The following is a 15,315-nucleotide window of genomic DNA, read 5'->3' on the forward strand; positions in this document are numbered from 1 at the left end:
AAAAACAACTAGTTTTGAGAGGTTGTGCAATGCAGGATAATGGTGAAAACTACTTTGAAAGGTCATGTGATATGTTGTTCATGTATATTGTTCCCCATTCCCGTTAAATTTAAATATCGCCCTCAATCGATGACCCGAGAGTTGAGGTCACATCTGCAACTATGGTGCAAAAAGTAAGTGTCGAGGGCCTCGATGCCTATCTTGAAAAAGTTGAAGAATACAAAAACAAACCATGTGTCTACGCCTACTTCAGTGGATCTAAGGGAGAAGATGGTAAGAGTTGGTGTCCCGATTGCGTAGCAGGTAAGTTTGTCGAATGACGGTCACACTTAAGTTACAACCCGGACTTACAATGTCACATCATGCATCATATTGAGTCCAGTCGCGCATGAATGTTTCAGCCACGAGTGTGAAGCTACCATCATATTCATATTCATATTCACTTTCAAAAGTTGACCTGTACAATCAATGTGAATATGATGATAGCTTCACATGTTCATCATCAGATTCGAAGTTATCCGAATGGGTACGAACAAGCGTTCGGCAAATCACAAATCCTTCATTGGCAGGTTGAAATAATGTGATTGTAGTTACTTTTCACTTGATTAGCGTGGATTTGCATGCTTTCTTCTTATTTTTGCCAGAGTATCCAATTTGCACCATGAATTATTGTTGTCATATAAAAAAACTAATTTGGATGTTTAGTATGCCTTTCCCATATCTTTGAAAATGTCAATATTTGGGTGTACAAAAAACCTGTGTATGAGTAATGTAATAAAATACGGCCTGGCTGGGTGTGTTTTGATTTCCCGCAGTGCTGCTATCTTTGAAACCCTACTTAACACTTACACTGGTGAAATTTACACAAAATAGTGTTGTCAAGACCACAATTATCACAATGTGTGTAGTTCCTTTGATCGGGATCGGTCAACGCAATCGATTGTGAAAAATAATGGTTCATGAGAACAATAAATTATGGTGCAAATTGGATACTCTGGCAAAAATAAGAAGAGAGCATGCAAATCCAGGCAAATCAAGTGAAAAGTAATTACAATCACATGATTTCAACCACCCAATGAAGGATATGTGATTTGCCGAACGCATGTTCGTACCCATTCGGAAGTACTTCGAATATGATGATGAATGTGTAAGCTATCATCATATTCACATTGATCGTAGAGGTCAACTTTTGAAAGTGAAGATGAATATGAATATGATGGTAGCTTCACACTCGTGTTTCAGCCATAGGTCATGTGGGTGTCGTCGTCAGGTCAGTGCTTGAACTTTGGATCATAGAAAGACGTATCTGCTATACAAATTGTATAGCAGATACGACCTTCTTTTACTTACGTGTTTCAACCATGGCCAACATTAGAAACACATGTGAAATCGGTTAAAGATGACTGCCCTTGCTTTTATCATATCAGGTATGGGCATACCATAATTTGCTAAATGAAGCACTTCCCCTGTACAATTCTGGGAGTGTGGCAGTAAGCAGACCTTCGTCAGACAGCTCCATATGGCAGACTTGTGATAACGAAATTAATTACTTTATTGTACCTCTCTTTCAATATGTCATGTGCTTTGACATGTTTGCAGAGTGGAGTTTAACTCAAGTTTGTGATTATCTGTCAAGCTGCATACATACACAGGACTTTGATTTTCAAGGACACATTATTGACAATTTATCATGTACTTTAGCTACATGTATATGAAAACTGTTTTGTTTAATTTTTTATTTTTTATTTTCTCACAGCTGAGCCAGTAGTAGAGAAGCACCTGCCTGAAGCACCAGAAGATGCTGTATTTATTTACTGTAGTGTTGGTGGTAGGGCATTGTAAGTTTGTGTGTGTGTGTGTGTGTGTGTGTGTGTGTGTGTGTGTGTGTGTGTGTGTGTGTGTGCGTGCGTGCGTGCATACATCCAACCATCCCTACCTACCTACATACATACATACATACATACATACATACATACATACACACACCCCTACCTACCTACCTAACTACATACATACATACATACATACACACATACACACATACATACATACAGACAGACAGACAGACAGACAGACAGATAGGCATGCCTACCTACCTACCTAACTACATACATACATACATACATACATACATACACATACACACATACACACACATATACTTTTGTGTGAACACCCTTGCTGAAAATAAATGTATATAATACATAATGTATGCATCAGACCTTTTATCCCAATATCTGAACTACAGCACCAGTACTTCTCAAGGACTCATAGCATAACATGTTGTATTACACATCATTCATTCAGCTCTCAAAGAAAAATACTAATGTAATGGATTTGAAAGTTCATTTAAAATAAGCATCAGAAAATTTCCAGTCCATGATATACTAATACAAAAACCATACTAACTGTGTGTCTCTTGAATGAACTCTTTAAAATGTTACTGTGTCCAAGAAAGCTGAAACCCATTCTTAAGATATGATATCAAAATTATACCAAAACTTTAGAATCTGATGAGGCTGCTGAATACACAGTTTGTAAGGTTTGCTGTGACAGGGCGCCCTCACACATCGGTCAACCCCTCTCAAAGGAGGCCAGTGAGGGTGGAACGACACGACGTATCTTACAGTCTACAGAATACAGTGTGAACTTTATGAGAAATAAGAGATCAAAAATAAGATGCCAAACCCCAAAATTCCTTTCATATTTCAAAAGACCAGGAATAACTTTTCATATTGCTTAGAGAAAAGGACTAACTTTCGATTTTCAGGAAAATTGATCCCAGACTGAGTCATCTTAATAAGATAGGAGTGAACCTTTTGCTTATAAGACAATTGTTATGATGTGTGACAAATTGTTCTTTCAATTTATATTATTTTTCAGCTGGAAAGATCCAAACAATCGTTTCCGAACACATCCTGAGCTACAACTAAAAGGTGTACCAACATTATTGCAAGTTAACACGGTAAGTGATTGAATTTATACCTACATGAGTGTACTGCCTTGGTGCTAAATTCCAAACCCCCAATTTGACTTTAGAAATCCCCCCCCCCTCCCCCGGAATTTAACATATACCCCAATTTAGACCTAGTTGTCATTGTGTGTTATATTTTGACATTGACATACAAGTACCATGAGTATAAGAAAGGGTAGATTGAAGTCAGAGATGAAGTAAATTTTGTTTGAAATAAAGGTAAGGGTTGGTACCATTTTAAACCAGCCTTATTACATTACCTAGATTCTCACATTCATAGCAGGGGCTGTACTACAAGACCATTATCCCAAGCTGTCTACACCAGAAATCAAGCAGTACATTCCTTGCAAGTTATGAAGAATATGTTTACGAGGCCCATCCTTCATAATTACGATTTTAGTGGTTGCTTTAGACATACAAAGCTATCACGAAGGAGCCTGGATCATTCAGCATGCAATGTTGATGTGAAGTATTTCCCAGCATGCACTACTCAGGGAGAGAAAACCAGTGTGGGTGAGTTGGGACTATGTTTCCCCCCAGACTCTCAACAGGGTGATCTCGTGATAGAACTAGCAGTGAGAGTCTGGGTAACAGACATTGATCAACACTTGAAAATCCATATCATAATGGAAATAGCATCATTTACATTAAGCCCAGCCCAGCCCCCCCCCCCCCCCCCCCCGATTGTTGAGAAGGTAGTGAAACTATTGCAATGCATCTTTTTGTTTGTTTTAGCCAAAAAGACTGGTGGAAGGAAATCTGATGAAGGATGATCTGGTCAAAATGTTCTTTGAAGAGGATTAATGAAGTCACAGACGAGATCAAGAGAGAGGAAGAATTGTATGCTAAAACATACACATACACATAGAAATATAAAACTTTATCCCTGAAATAAAATGATAGAAAAATATGGAAAACAACATATATAAAGTGGAGTATTCTAGAATTATATAGCCATTTAATGGTGCAACAAAACAGTATGTGTTGTGGCAACATTGTTAATGTGATGTGGTGCTTCAAAAAGGTGTCTGATTGTTAGAGCGCCCTCAGTGGCTAATCTTGAATATGCATACCACAGTACTTCGAAATCTTGATGTAAATGATGTTTTAAATCTAAGCGCCTTGTGCAGTGTTGTAACCATGGAAACAATAAAGATTTTGTTGAAATGAATCAAACTTCTTTTGGGTGTTTAGCATACTTTGTTTTTACTGTATGATTTACATATTTTGCAAAAGTTGGACAGATTTCGTGTAATTAGAGCAAAATAGATTGGTGTAGTACATACATGGTATTGATGGGCTTAGTTTGGATACTAGATTATAAAATGCTAAACTGTGTGTGTTTAACTGTGGTCTGAAAGTGTGCTAGAATTTGTCCTATTGTACGTAGCTTCACTTTGGTTATCCATATGATAGAATGTTCACAAAAAAATATATGGGGTCACTGTACACCGTTTGTGAAATCGAGGTCTAAATGATAAATTATCAAAAATGTACCATTTTCAAATAATAGAATCCAAAATTGGCCGCTGAATTCTGTACTGATAATTCAAATGGAGAAAAGAACTCTTGTTACATATCCTTGAAATCAGAATGTGAACGCCAATTTTTTTTTTATCTCAAATGATCCAGGAACAAGTTTTCAAATAGTTATGTTTGGAGAAATTTAAATAACTGTTCAGAGAAATTGGTCCCGAATTGACAGAAAAAAATCTGTATTCGTCTTGACTGCAGACTCCCTATTACAGTAGATTTCACTATGTATTTTCTTACATTGGACGCATGGACTTACAATTCATTAACCACGGTTTTTATCAGTCGTACGGCCTTCCGCTCCCCCGACCGTAGGTATTCCTTAAGAAAACACGAGTCTGAAAAGATAAAAGACAGATTTGAAAGCTTTCAAACTTGTAGAGAACGTCATTCTCCGAAAACGTTCAGGTGATTTTAATCATTGTCTATGCGAAGGTAATATCACACTGAGTCTCACAAATTCCTTTTCCTTAATGGCCTTAATGATTCTAATCTGTCGTGGGTATGTCTACGGTGTTCCCATTACATTGTACTGTGTCATAAATACCCTCTTTTCGTTTTATGTAAACTGTTCAAGGGTTTGACCCCGGGGTTCGGAGGGTAGAACAATTATGAATACAACTTTAGTATAGTAGACTCGCGCATGCCTTTCACGTATTAAAAGGTTGTCAATATAACCGTCGTGTTTTTCCAAGGTGTGACGTGCGAGAGCGCACCGAGAAGGTATATATTGAGTCAGTCTGTGTCTGCCGTCAGTTATTGTAATAAGCGAACGTATCGTCTGGGGCGTGGAGCATATTACTGTTGCTCGCTCTATCTCCCGTGTCTGCTACTACATCGCGATATAACATTCATCGGACGAGATATACGCGACATCGGCTGACAGAAATGACGAACGTCTACCAGATTTTGATTGAAAGCTGTGAAGACCTGTCGTCAGAAATTGAAAGACACAAGGACAACCCGAACACCTTTCTGTTTTTTACCGGTGCTTTAGGACCGAGCTGCGAGAGCTGGTGCGATGATTGCACGGACGGTAATATAATCATTTTCCTCGCTAGGCGTTGTATGGTGATCTACACAATGTCTAGTCTCCATAATTATTCTCTCTATATATTACATCACTGAAACTCAACAACAACCTTTCCCGTCTTTGAGTTAGCGATAGATACATATTGAAATGGTGGAAATTTAACATTTTGTCTATATGACCACTTTCACAGATCTTCACAGTACACGTGTGGCTCTAAAAAAGATATAGGCGTTATCCCAGACTGCATGTATTGGGTGGCGCGTGTACATATATCTATAACTATGTAGGCGTCTCTTTTCAGAACAACCCCGTTTTTATTACCAATAGCTTTTATGGACACTCCGTATATGTACGACATCTTATTAATACCGGGATTTCTTCTTTGAGAGCCCCTTGACCCCTTTCTATAATTTGTGAACCATCCATGCCCAGTTGTAACCTTTCACTATATAGGTCAAAAACAAATAAACCATTATATATGGGGAGCGCTAACACCCCAAATACACACATATCGTATAATTTGAAAAAGCCTAGGTTAAAACGTGACATAGAATGACGACGATAATAACCTAATACTGCAAACGTTAAATTCAGACAAATTCTAGACGCTGCAGAGAGAAGTGAGAGATAATCACACTATGAATATCGAAGCTAGATTTCTAATGTTTATCGGGTCAGCGTTGATATTTCAGACCGGTAGACAATTTCCTGACAAAACGCTACATCATTTTTATAGTGGGTTTGCATCAGTTTGATACGCATGTTTCAGAGAAACTGGTTTTAGACAATAGAATAATAGACAAACCCTTAAAATATCTCTCCGTTTATCGCCATATGTGAATAATTTAACCTGCTATTAGTGGTATCGAGATTTGCATTTGACACAGTCATGTGAAATGTACTACATCTGAAATTAGAATATTAAATCGCAATTATTTATTATGTGGTCGGTTTCATCTCGACATTATGTATTCGATTGGGCATGCGCATATTATAATTATTACAGTTCGGGTCCTCATTGTTGCATCTTGTGATGAAGTGGCGAGTCTATGTATGATTCGTACACAAGAAACACAGACTATGCAGTAATAAACGTTTATTATAAAATATATGCGGCAAAGAAAAAAACAGGGCGATTAAGGAGTTCGAGATTGTATGTAGGCCATAGGGTTATTGTGTGATAACCTGTATTAACCCCCAGACGATTCTACTCGATAATCCCTGCCAATATTTCCCAAGCTTATACTTCCCAATGATGCGATATGAGGAGATATTTACATGGAATAAATATATCGGAAAATGATAAAGAAATAATCGGGACTTATAATTCCGTATCCGATTTTTTTTCTCGGCACGTTTTATGCGACACCACCTTTGCTTAACAGCAGAAGGTGAGGCGTGTCAAAGGTCACGGCCTGTCTACGATATCATGACGTCGACGTCTCACCTGTGAGGTTCTCCTATAACAGTAACATCTGTTGGCTTTTGATGAATAATGACTATGTATCTGTTGGCTTTTGATGAATAATGACTATGCAGTTATTTTGATTATTTGATTTCCTTTCCGTCCATTTAATTATTATGTTTGCTCTACTTAACATAGGCTTTCACTTCAAAAACAAAAAAATAGGCGGTTAAATCGGTGCTCGCAAAGTTCATTTGAATTTCGAACATTCACTACAAAACAATTTCCAGATCAGTATTGTCTTTATACAATATGGCCTCCAGGTTGACGTGTTAACTCGGCCAAGAAAATCAAAGAGATGCACACCTGTTATTCCTTTTACAGAATTTACAAAAATTCGATACATCCACTTTTATGTACCAGCGAACTTAGCCTCATGACCTGTCTATTAACTCAGTCAGAAAAAGGAGATAATTAACATATATTTTAGTTTCACGATTTGAAAGTGGTATGTATATACAAAAGCTTTAAAATTCCCAACTTGGTAGATTAGGTTAGATCATGGAAGTATCGCCATGGTTACATCTTCTAACACAGGTGTCATCTCCAGCCAAGTTACACGGCATGGTTAGCTGTATATATACCAAACTGCATATATATATATACATACAAGATACAGTCTATTGTATTCATGCATACTGTGTATGTGTGTCTACACCACAGCAAATTATGTGTACATGTTTTGAACAAAAAACTAACTTTACTGTTACAACCTTTCCGACCTTCAACCTTTGTGGTCGTGGTTGTGGTTGCCCGGAAAATTGAAGCGAAATGACATACAATGTACTAAGAGCTCAGTAAACATAGGAACGTGATGGAATAAACTAGTCGTGTACTTACATATTTTGTGTGACCGTTCACCGATGTTTACACATTGTCTGGGGCTTATATGATCAATGAACCACACACAGAGATGAAAACACTGCTTTTCTGTCTGTACCCTGCAATAAAATTGGTTATTTTGTGACAAGTTGTATTTAAAAAACAAACATGCAAAAGTCTATACTGATATATTGAACTTCTTCAAGCATGGCATTTTGTATTGAAGTGTGGAGATCCGGTTTATGATCAACAACAATAGTCGTATTAGTTATGAATGAGAAAATGGGACAAAATACAGTCTCAATACACTGCTATCTATATATGTCCGTCTGCCTATCTGTCTTGCACATGTGTGTTTGTCACTTGCAAATGGGCAGCACAGAGACAGATAATTATAACGTCTGTGCTTGCATACACGTTTCTCAATTCACCATACACTCTTTTTTGTTTTGTACACGAATGGCGTCACTAACTTGAGTGCACCACTTTTCAACGCCTGATGCGAGAGCGTGATAATTTTGTCGTGAATTCTTATAATTGTACATTATCTAAGAATATATAACATAGTCTTCAAAGTTGGATTCTGGGGAAATATTTAAGTATCGATATTCAAATTGTCTTTAAAAAAATAAATGTCTTGAAAGTCAGAAATCCCATATCATACATTTTCTTGCATATCACATTTTCAACCATTTTTTAAAGCTATAATGGAAGCTATGTAGCATACTTAGAAACGTGTTCAAGTGTCCATTACTGTGTTTTCAGAGACGATATTCAAATGACCGAACAACTTAAGTTAAACATAATTATAATAATGGAAGCTATGTGGCATACTTAGAAATGTGTTCAAGTGTCCATTACTGTGTTTTCAGAGACGATATTCAAATGACCGAACAACTTAAAGGTGATTCAAAATGCTTACATTCACTATCGCTAATTTGCTAGACTACATGTTTGTGAAATGCATTCTGGTTTTAAAACTTTTCAAAAGCGTCTGCAAACACCTTAAAATGACCATTTTTCAGTCACTTCCCTTCGGATTTACTTCGAGAGTTTTCGGGTATTTCCGGTCCCACCTAGACCACGGGATTTTATGACGTCATAGAGAGACATGGTTAGCACGTAGCCTATGACGAGCGTAGTCAACAGGTGAATAAAACTCAACGGCATTGTGAAAAAATACATTGCTGGTGGTTGTAATAAACATCAGTAAACAAAAACTACACTCTACTGTCTTATTAACCAACATTTACCGATATTTACTCACACTTTCTGACTAATTGGCAGTGTCTGTGGGTATAAATGCTAAAATATTATCTCCCCATATTATGGCAAAATAAATCAAAACGGCTAGACTAGATATATATAAACACTTGTAATGTCGCGTGTTTCACATTCATTGACTTTTATTTATCTGATTTTTTATTATTTGCCGACAAGAAGCATTACGATACCGTCGTGACGTTTGACGGCATCCCCGGGCCAAGGGCGGCATATTTTAGCCCAATCGTACTCGCGTCGCCTTTTGAACAGTGCATTTAACAACAAAGTAATCATATTTCATCTCGAATAAATATACTAGCTATTAGAATACCAATGGGAAACTTCAAGAAGGCGTATCGGGACATGTGCCACAATATATTTGTTGGTCCCATAATACACTAATTGATTCGATTTGCTCCCATCATATGGAAGTACGCTCCGAGTCATTGCATCATGTAAATGGAACTGTGACCGACCTAATTTTTTTGTCCATATATAAAATGAGACTGACCTGCAAATTTTTCACAGTTTTCGTTGTGGTCTTGTATTGTCACATGTTTGGCTTGTGAACACAAGTTTACATCTATTATTGTCTAGGACGTAATACTCTAGTCCGAGTCTGAAACCCATATAAAACCTAAGAAACTCGCATTCGAATCGGACAGAACAGAAGTAGGTCTCATCGACTTGTTGGGGACTCGAATTATTGCTTGTTTTTATCACGGTATACAGGTGATTATTATATATCGGTAGAGGGGTAGTGTTGTCAAGTTTTGTGCAGTCACCGCGGCCGCGGCAGTAAGCTTATACTATTACTAGGATACTAGTAGTTCCGCCGATCAAAGCTGAAGCAGTGTATGTACAATTAATGGAATCGGGAGAGCACAGCGCACATTCGTGTCGGGTTAAATTTATCCACGTGTTGATGTAATCCATATTTATCAATCAGATATATTGTAAAATTCTTCAAGTCGTACAGAAATAACGTCTCTAACTTCAAAACAAACCCTGAGAAACTGGACCGGACGTGGCTAGCCAAGTATCTAGTTGCAGGCTTTCTTTCATAACCATGTGCTGGGGTCACGACCTTGATATTGCCGACGTCAATATTGTCCAATCATATTTAATATCATGAACACATCGCGATATTTGATTTGTTGGTTTCCTAAACTGTATACTTCGAATACCATGATTCGCTACAGAATTCTTCTAATGAATATTAAATAGGCCGCTTGTTGCATTAAATTAAGTGATATCGCAACAAGGGAAACCATACAAGTTTTCTTCCAGATAAGTTACTAAAGTCATGTAAATGACAACACTAAACTCACGAAATTTCCTCAGTTCTTTACAATTTTATTGCCGATAATATGGCAATCTAATAGCTAGTATATTTATTCAAGATAAATATGTTTACTTTGGTGCTAAATGCGCCGTTCAAAAGGCGACATCAGTGAGTATAGTCGAGTATAGTGGGCTATAATATGCTGTCGACACCATGCCTGTCGAAGATATTGTAATGCTTCTCCTCGGCAAATAATAAAAAAAATCAGATAAATAAATTGAAACACGCGAGCGACATTACAAGTGTTTATGTATATCTACACTGTAGTCTAGCCGTTTTGATTTATTTTGCCATAATATGGGGAGATAATATTTTAGTATTTATACCCACAGACACTGCCAATTAGTCAGAAAGTGTGAGTAAATATCGGTAAATGTTGGTTAATAAGACATGTAGAGTGTAGTTTTTGTTTACTGATGTCTGTTGCAACCACTAGCAATGTATTTTTTCACAATGCTGTTGAGTTTTGTTCACCTAGTGACTACGCTCGTCATAGGCTACGTGCTAACCATGTCTCTCTATGACGTCATAAAATCCCGTGGTCTAGGTGGGACCGGAAATACCCGAAAACTCTCGAAGTAAATCCGAAGGGAAGTGACTGAAAAATGGTCATTTTAAGGTGTTTGCAGACGCTTTTGAAAAGTTTTAAAACCAGAATGCATTTCACAAACATGTCGTCTAGCAAATTAGCGATAGTGAATGTGAGCATTTTGAATCACCTTTAAGTTAAACATAATTATAATAGTGGAAGCTATGCAGCATACTTAGAAACATGTTCAAGTGTCCATTACTGTGTTTTCAGAGACGATATTCAAACTACTGAACAACTTAATTTAAACATCAACGACAAAATGTCAAAAAATGTCATACCATATTCATTCGCTCTATGAACATTTCTTCTTTTTATCTTTGTAATTTTTCATTTCTATCCATTCATTTATCTAGCTGATCCTATCATTGAGAAGGGACTAGAACTGGCACCAAAAGGCTCTGTCTTCATACTTTGTGTTGTAGGGGATAAAGACAGGTACGTATGGGTGTAGAATATATTAATATCTTTTCTTCTTAGTTCCAAAGTCGTCCCCAGGGATTTTAGACATGGAAACGGCACATACTGTATACAGAACAGTGTCAACCAATCATTGAATGGGATAGAAATCAGGTTTAGAAACCAGGGGGTTTAACCCTATTCTTCTGTACAGCCTAACCAAACCCCTAACTCCCCAGCTTGAATGTACAAGTGCGTATCTCTTGCATAATCGGTCCACTGTCCTACATATTAGCAAAAAGACAGTCTCCTCAGTGCAGATGTAGAGCAGTTCCACTACTATCTCGGACGATACAAACTAACTCTATTTCTAGTTCTAAGCAATAGCCTGGCACTAACCCCGACCTAACTCCCCATATAATGTGTATCAGTTGTACAATCGGTCCACTGTTCTCCAATCTTTTCGTCAAAACTGGTATTCCTTTATCGGTGGATTACTAACTATTGAAACTGGACTGGGCTGGCCAAGACTATAGATCTCTCACAGCGAAATTCTAGGGTTGGTCTCATTTGATGGATGCCTAATATAAATGAAGATAGAATTAGTAGTTAAAGCTAGGCAACCATGATCTGGTCCGTGGTATGTACATTGAGTGGACACTGCCGTTTCAAAAAAATCATAATATTACGACATTCATCAATTACTACTGAAATCCCCTAGCAACCATGACAATAGTCATAGCAACTGGCACACTCAACAATGTCACGTGTACGTGTAGAACTAGTATTACGGACAACTCATACGTCAATATGGCGAACACATTTTTTTTCTATAAAGTTGGATTTATTGATTTACGCTGTTTGTTATTTCACTATGACTAATTTGGGAATTTTACAAGTAGTAGTAGTAATAGTGGATAATGAGACATTGTTGAATTTTTATTACAGCTGGAATGATCCTAATAATCCATTTAAACATCATCCGACCATTAAATTCCGAGAAATTCCATCGCTAATGAGACTATCAACGGTAAGTGATGGTAGACGTACCAATACATAATAATACAAATTGTAAAGATCTAAAAATAACTCTTTGTGCACATAAATGGTTCTATTTTGTAGAAAGAATTCCATGAAAATTTACAGCAAGATTCGTAGTATAGTTCGTCACTTTTGGGTGTTTGTAATTTGCTCTGGAAAATATTACAGCGACATATATGCAAATCAACACACTCACTCGCTCGCTCACTTACTCACTCACTCACTCACTCACTCACTCACTCACTCACTCACTCACTCACTCACTCACTCACCAACCAACCCCACCAACTTCACACACCCTCACAATATACCTCCCTCTCACTCCCCTTCCCTCTCTCCCCCTCCTTTCCCTTGTCTGTCTGTCTTTCTGTCTGTCTGTCCGTCCGTCCGTCCGTCCGTCCGTCTGTCTGTATGTCTGTCTGTACAGACAGATAGACAGACAGTCTCTCTCATTCACACACACACACACACACACACACAGACACACACACAGACACACAGACACACAGACACACACACACACACACACACACACACACACACACACGTACACGTGCACCATGCACATATATTAAAACTCATATACTTAAATTTTAACTTGATCAGCATTCATGTAATATCTTATTGTGCTTTCACGATTGTACATCTTTCAGAAAGAGTTGCTTGGACCAGAAGAATGCAAGAAGAGCGAATGCGTGAATCCTTTTTTCCGAGGATGATTATCCGGCGGGAACCAAATAGCCATCATTTGAAGTGGAATGCGCTCTCTAGTAGTCATTGCCTCGCTGTGGTTTCGAATTCAGTGCACTTCGATTACAATTTTACTTTAACAGGTTTGAATTTAATTGACGTTGCTGTGATGGACACCTGCACATTGTTACGTACGATATAGTATTGTTTACATAATATTAATATAATTTGTCATGTTCATTAAAAATTCCCAGTAGTCCCCGCCTGTGTCTGCTCGGGTGGAAAGTCGCACGGCCCTTGTTTGTCATTGTTCAAAACAAATACCCGCGCCTCTGTTGAAGGAATATTGAAGACTTCGAGAGCCAGAGAGTGCCTTTTAAAATGAGGACTAACTTGTGATGTCGCGCAACTAGCTGTATCTATGGTATTCATGACAACCAATGGCTACAGTATACGCTAAGGGTTTGGTCGACTTATTTCTACATTGACTCTTAAACCATACACATAACAACTGTATGAAAACAGTTGTGGATTTGAAATCAGATGCAATTCACAAGAGTCATGTACGAGGCTAAGTACGACGAGCGAAAGTGTCGGTGTACATTTTTAGTGGAAAACTAACTACGCAGCCCGGTCGTAGTGAGTCAGTCAGAAGTGTCGTGTTGTATATATACATTGCAATCCAGAACTTTGTGGCCACGAATATTTTGAAGAAATAGCAGACAGACCGCTTAACGCTTGGAGGAACAGAAGAACCGCATGATTCTTTGCTTGTTGTCTTACAAAATTACATTTTTTAAATGTCAGTGTTTAGGAATATTCCCTTAAGTTATACCTACGACAAAGCAAAGATCTGTAGAGTTTCACTGAGAGAATACATTTCCATAGTTACGGATACTTTTATGTGATTGTTTTTTGATCCCTGATGTACATCTATATGCTTTCATATCGGTTATAGTTCATCTTGGTGTATCAAGATTTTAATTCGGATTGAAAATTCCCTGGTGATACAAGATGCTGTATAAGTTATAAGAGATTAGATGCTTCAAAAGTGCAATATAGCAATATAAAATATGATATGCATTAAAAGTTTACTTCCCCTTTCTGAATATTCCTAAGCCTATCAACACACACACACACGTAGTAGTTAGTGTTATCATGTGGTAGGTGGTAGGTATGGTTACTAGTATAGATTCCCATCAATCATGTGTTCTGTACTGATATCGTTCAGAAAGATAATAAATTTATCCACGTGCGTACGTTATTCTGTACTTGTCTTTCTTTACTTTGTACCTTTCCTTCCGATCTGTTACATTTGCGATACTATTGCCAACTGTAAAGATCTCTCTCATAAGTTGTACTTTCGCTCCCACCCTTTCTGTAAATCACGTGACCCTAATTGAGACTTGAGAGATTTAACAGAACTGTGTGGTGAACCAGACGATTAATATCTGGGGAGGGGGATAGATTCGTTCCATCTATTTCCCGCGGGCCTATTTCACGCTTGCCGTCCAAGATACACAAAATATGAATATATAGATATCCTCTTTCTTGATCCGATTTCGATCAGATTGCCTCATGAACGGTAACAAGAATTATTATAGTTCCGCCCTTGTTGTGGGAATAGATGGGTTTTTGGGAATTGAAGCGTTAACGTTGTCATCAATTAAAAAGAAGTATCAAACAAGCAAACTAATATTTGACAAATACACAACTAAATTAAAAGAAATATTGAAATATCTATAGCCTAAAGATATCTATGACCTTTAATCAACTCTCAAATTTCGCTGCAGTAAAAAAAAGTCGCGACTGCTTCCTAGGCCGTCGGTAAATATGTGATACTGTGAACTGGTGCCACTTCTCGTTGTGATCGATAGGGGTCTTTACCATTGTATGATTAACCATATCAATTATAAGCTCCACATAAATCATATCGACAGGTTTATTTCCGCAGGCTAGGAAATATATAGTAAATTATGAGACGACGTGTCGGATCGGATGTAATGGATTAGAACGACGCCCTCAACGTTCAATGCACGCCGACGCAAGGCAAGGCAAAGACAGGCGAGTTTTAATTATTTTACTCATTCATTTAATCTATCTATCTATCTATCCATCCATCCATCCATCCATCCATCCATCCATCCATCCATCGATCTAT

The 15,315-nt window shown here is 37.7% G+C and overlaps 2 protein-coding genes and 1 long non-coding RNA gene across 3 annotated transcripts; 2 read left to right on the forward strand and 1 right to left on the reverse strand.

The window, feature by feature from the left end:
* The first annotated feature begins 139 nt into the window (after positions 1 to 139).
* Positions 140 to 4,114, forward strand: LOC144449040 (thioredoxin domain-containing protein 17-like). The gene is made up of 4 exons (XM_078139445.1): positions 140 to 303; positions 1,757 to 1,838; positions 2,884 to 2,965; positions 3,710 to 4,114. Exons 1-4 carry the CDS (start codon positions 162 to 164, stop codon positions 3,776 to 3,778), a joined length of 375 nt encoding a protein of 124 aa, XP_077995571.1. The 5' UTR covers positions 140 to 161; the 3' UTR covers positions 3,779 to 4,114.
* A 686-nt stretch (positions 4,115 to 4,800) lies between these two features.
* Positions 4,801 to 11,456, reverse strand: LOC144449041 (uncharacterized). The gene is made up of 3 exons (XR_013482150.1): positions 11,306 to 11,456; positions 7,846 to 7,946; positions 4,801 to 4,845 (listed from the first exon to the last, which is right to left on the reverse strand). It is a non-coding gene; the product is annotated as an uncharacterized LOC144449041 (long non-coding RNA).
* Positions 5,188 to 14,392, forward strand: LOC144449038 (thioredoxin domain-containing protein 17-like). The gene is made up of 4 exons (XM_078139444.1): positions 5,188 to 5,543; positions 11,381 to 11,462; positions 12,372 to 12,453; positions 13,118 to 14,392. The coding sequence occupies exons 1-4, from the start codon at positions 5,396 to 5,398 to the stop codon at positions 13,181 to 13,183; spliced, it is 378 nt and encodes a 125-aa protein (XP_077995570.1). The 5' UTR covers positions 5,188 to 5,395; the 3' UTR covers positions 13,184 to 14,392.
* Positions 14,393 to 15,315: the final 923 nt, after the last annotated feature.

The sequence above is a fragment of the Glandiceps talaboti genome, chromosome 18, assembly GCF_964340395.1.
Source record: "Glandiceps talaboti chromosome 18, keGlaTala1.1, whole genome shotgun sequence".
NCBI classification, from domain to species: domain Eukaryota; kingdom Metazoa; phylum Hemichordata; class Enteropneusta; family Spengelidae; genus Glandiceps; species Glandiceps talaboti.

Excerpts from the sequence above, each read along its gene's own strand:
- LOC144449040 (XM_078139445.1), top strand. The coding sequence starts at position 162 with ATGGTGCAAAAAGTAAGTGTCGAGGGCCTCGATGCCTATCTTGAAAAA. Across the intron at positions 304-1,756 it reads GTGTCCCGATTGCGTAGCAG|CTGAGCCAGTAGTAGAGAAG; the intron begins GTAAGTTTGTCG and ends ATTTTCTCACAG. Across the intron at positions 1,839-2,883 it reads AGTGTTGGTGGTAGGGCATT|CTGGAAAGATCCAAACAATC; the intron begins GTAAGTTTGTGT and ends ATTATTTTTCAG.
- LOC144449038 (XM_078139444.1), top strand. The coding sequence starts at position 5,396 with ATGACGAACGTCTACCAGATTTTGATTGAAAGCTGTGAAGACCTGTCG. Across the intron at positions 5,544-11,380 it reads GTGCGATGATTGCACGGACG|CTGATCCTATCATTGAGAAG; the intron begins GTAATATAATCA and ends TCATTTATCTAG. Across the intron at positions 11,463-12,371 it reads GTTGTAGGGGATAAAGACAG|CTGGAATGATCCTAATAATC; the intron begins GTACGTATGGGT and ends TTTTTATTACAG.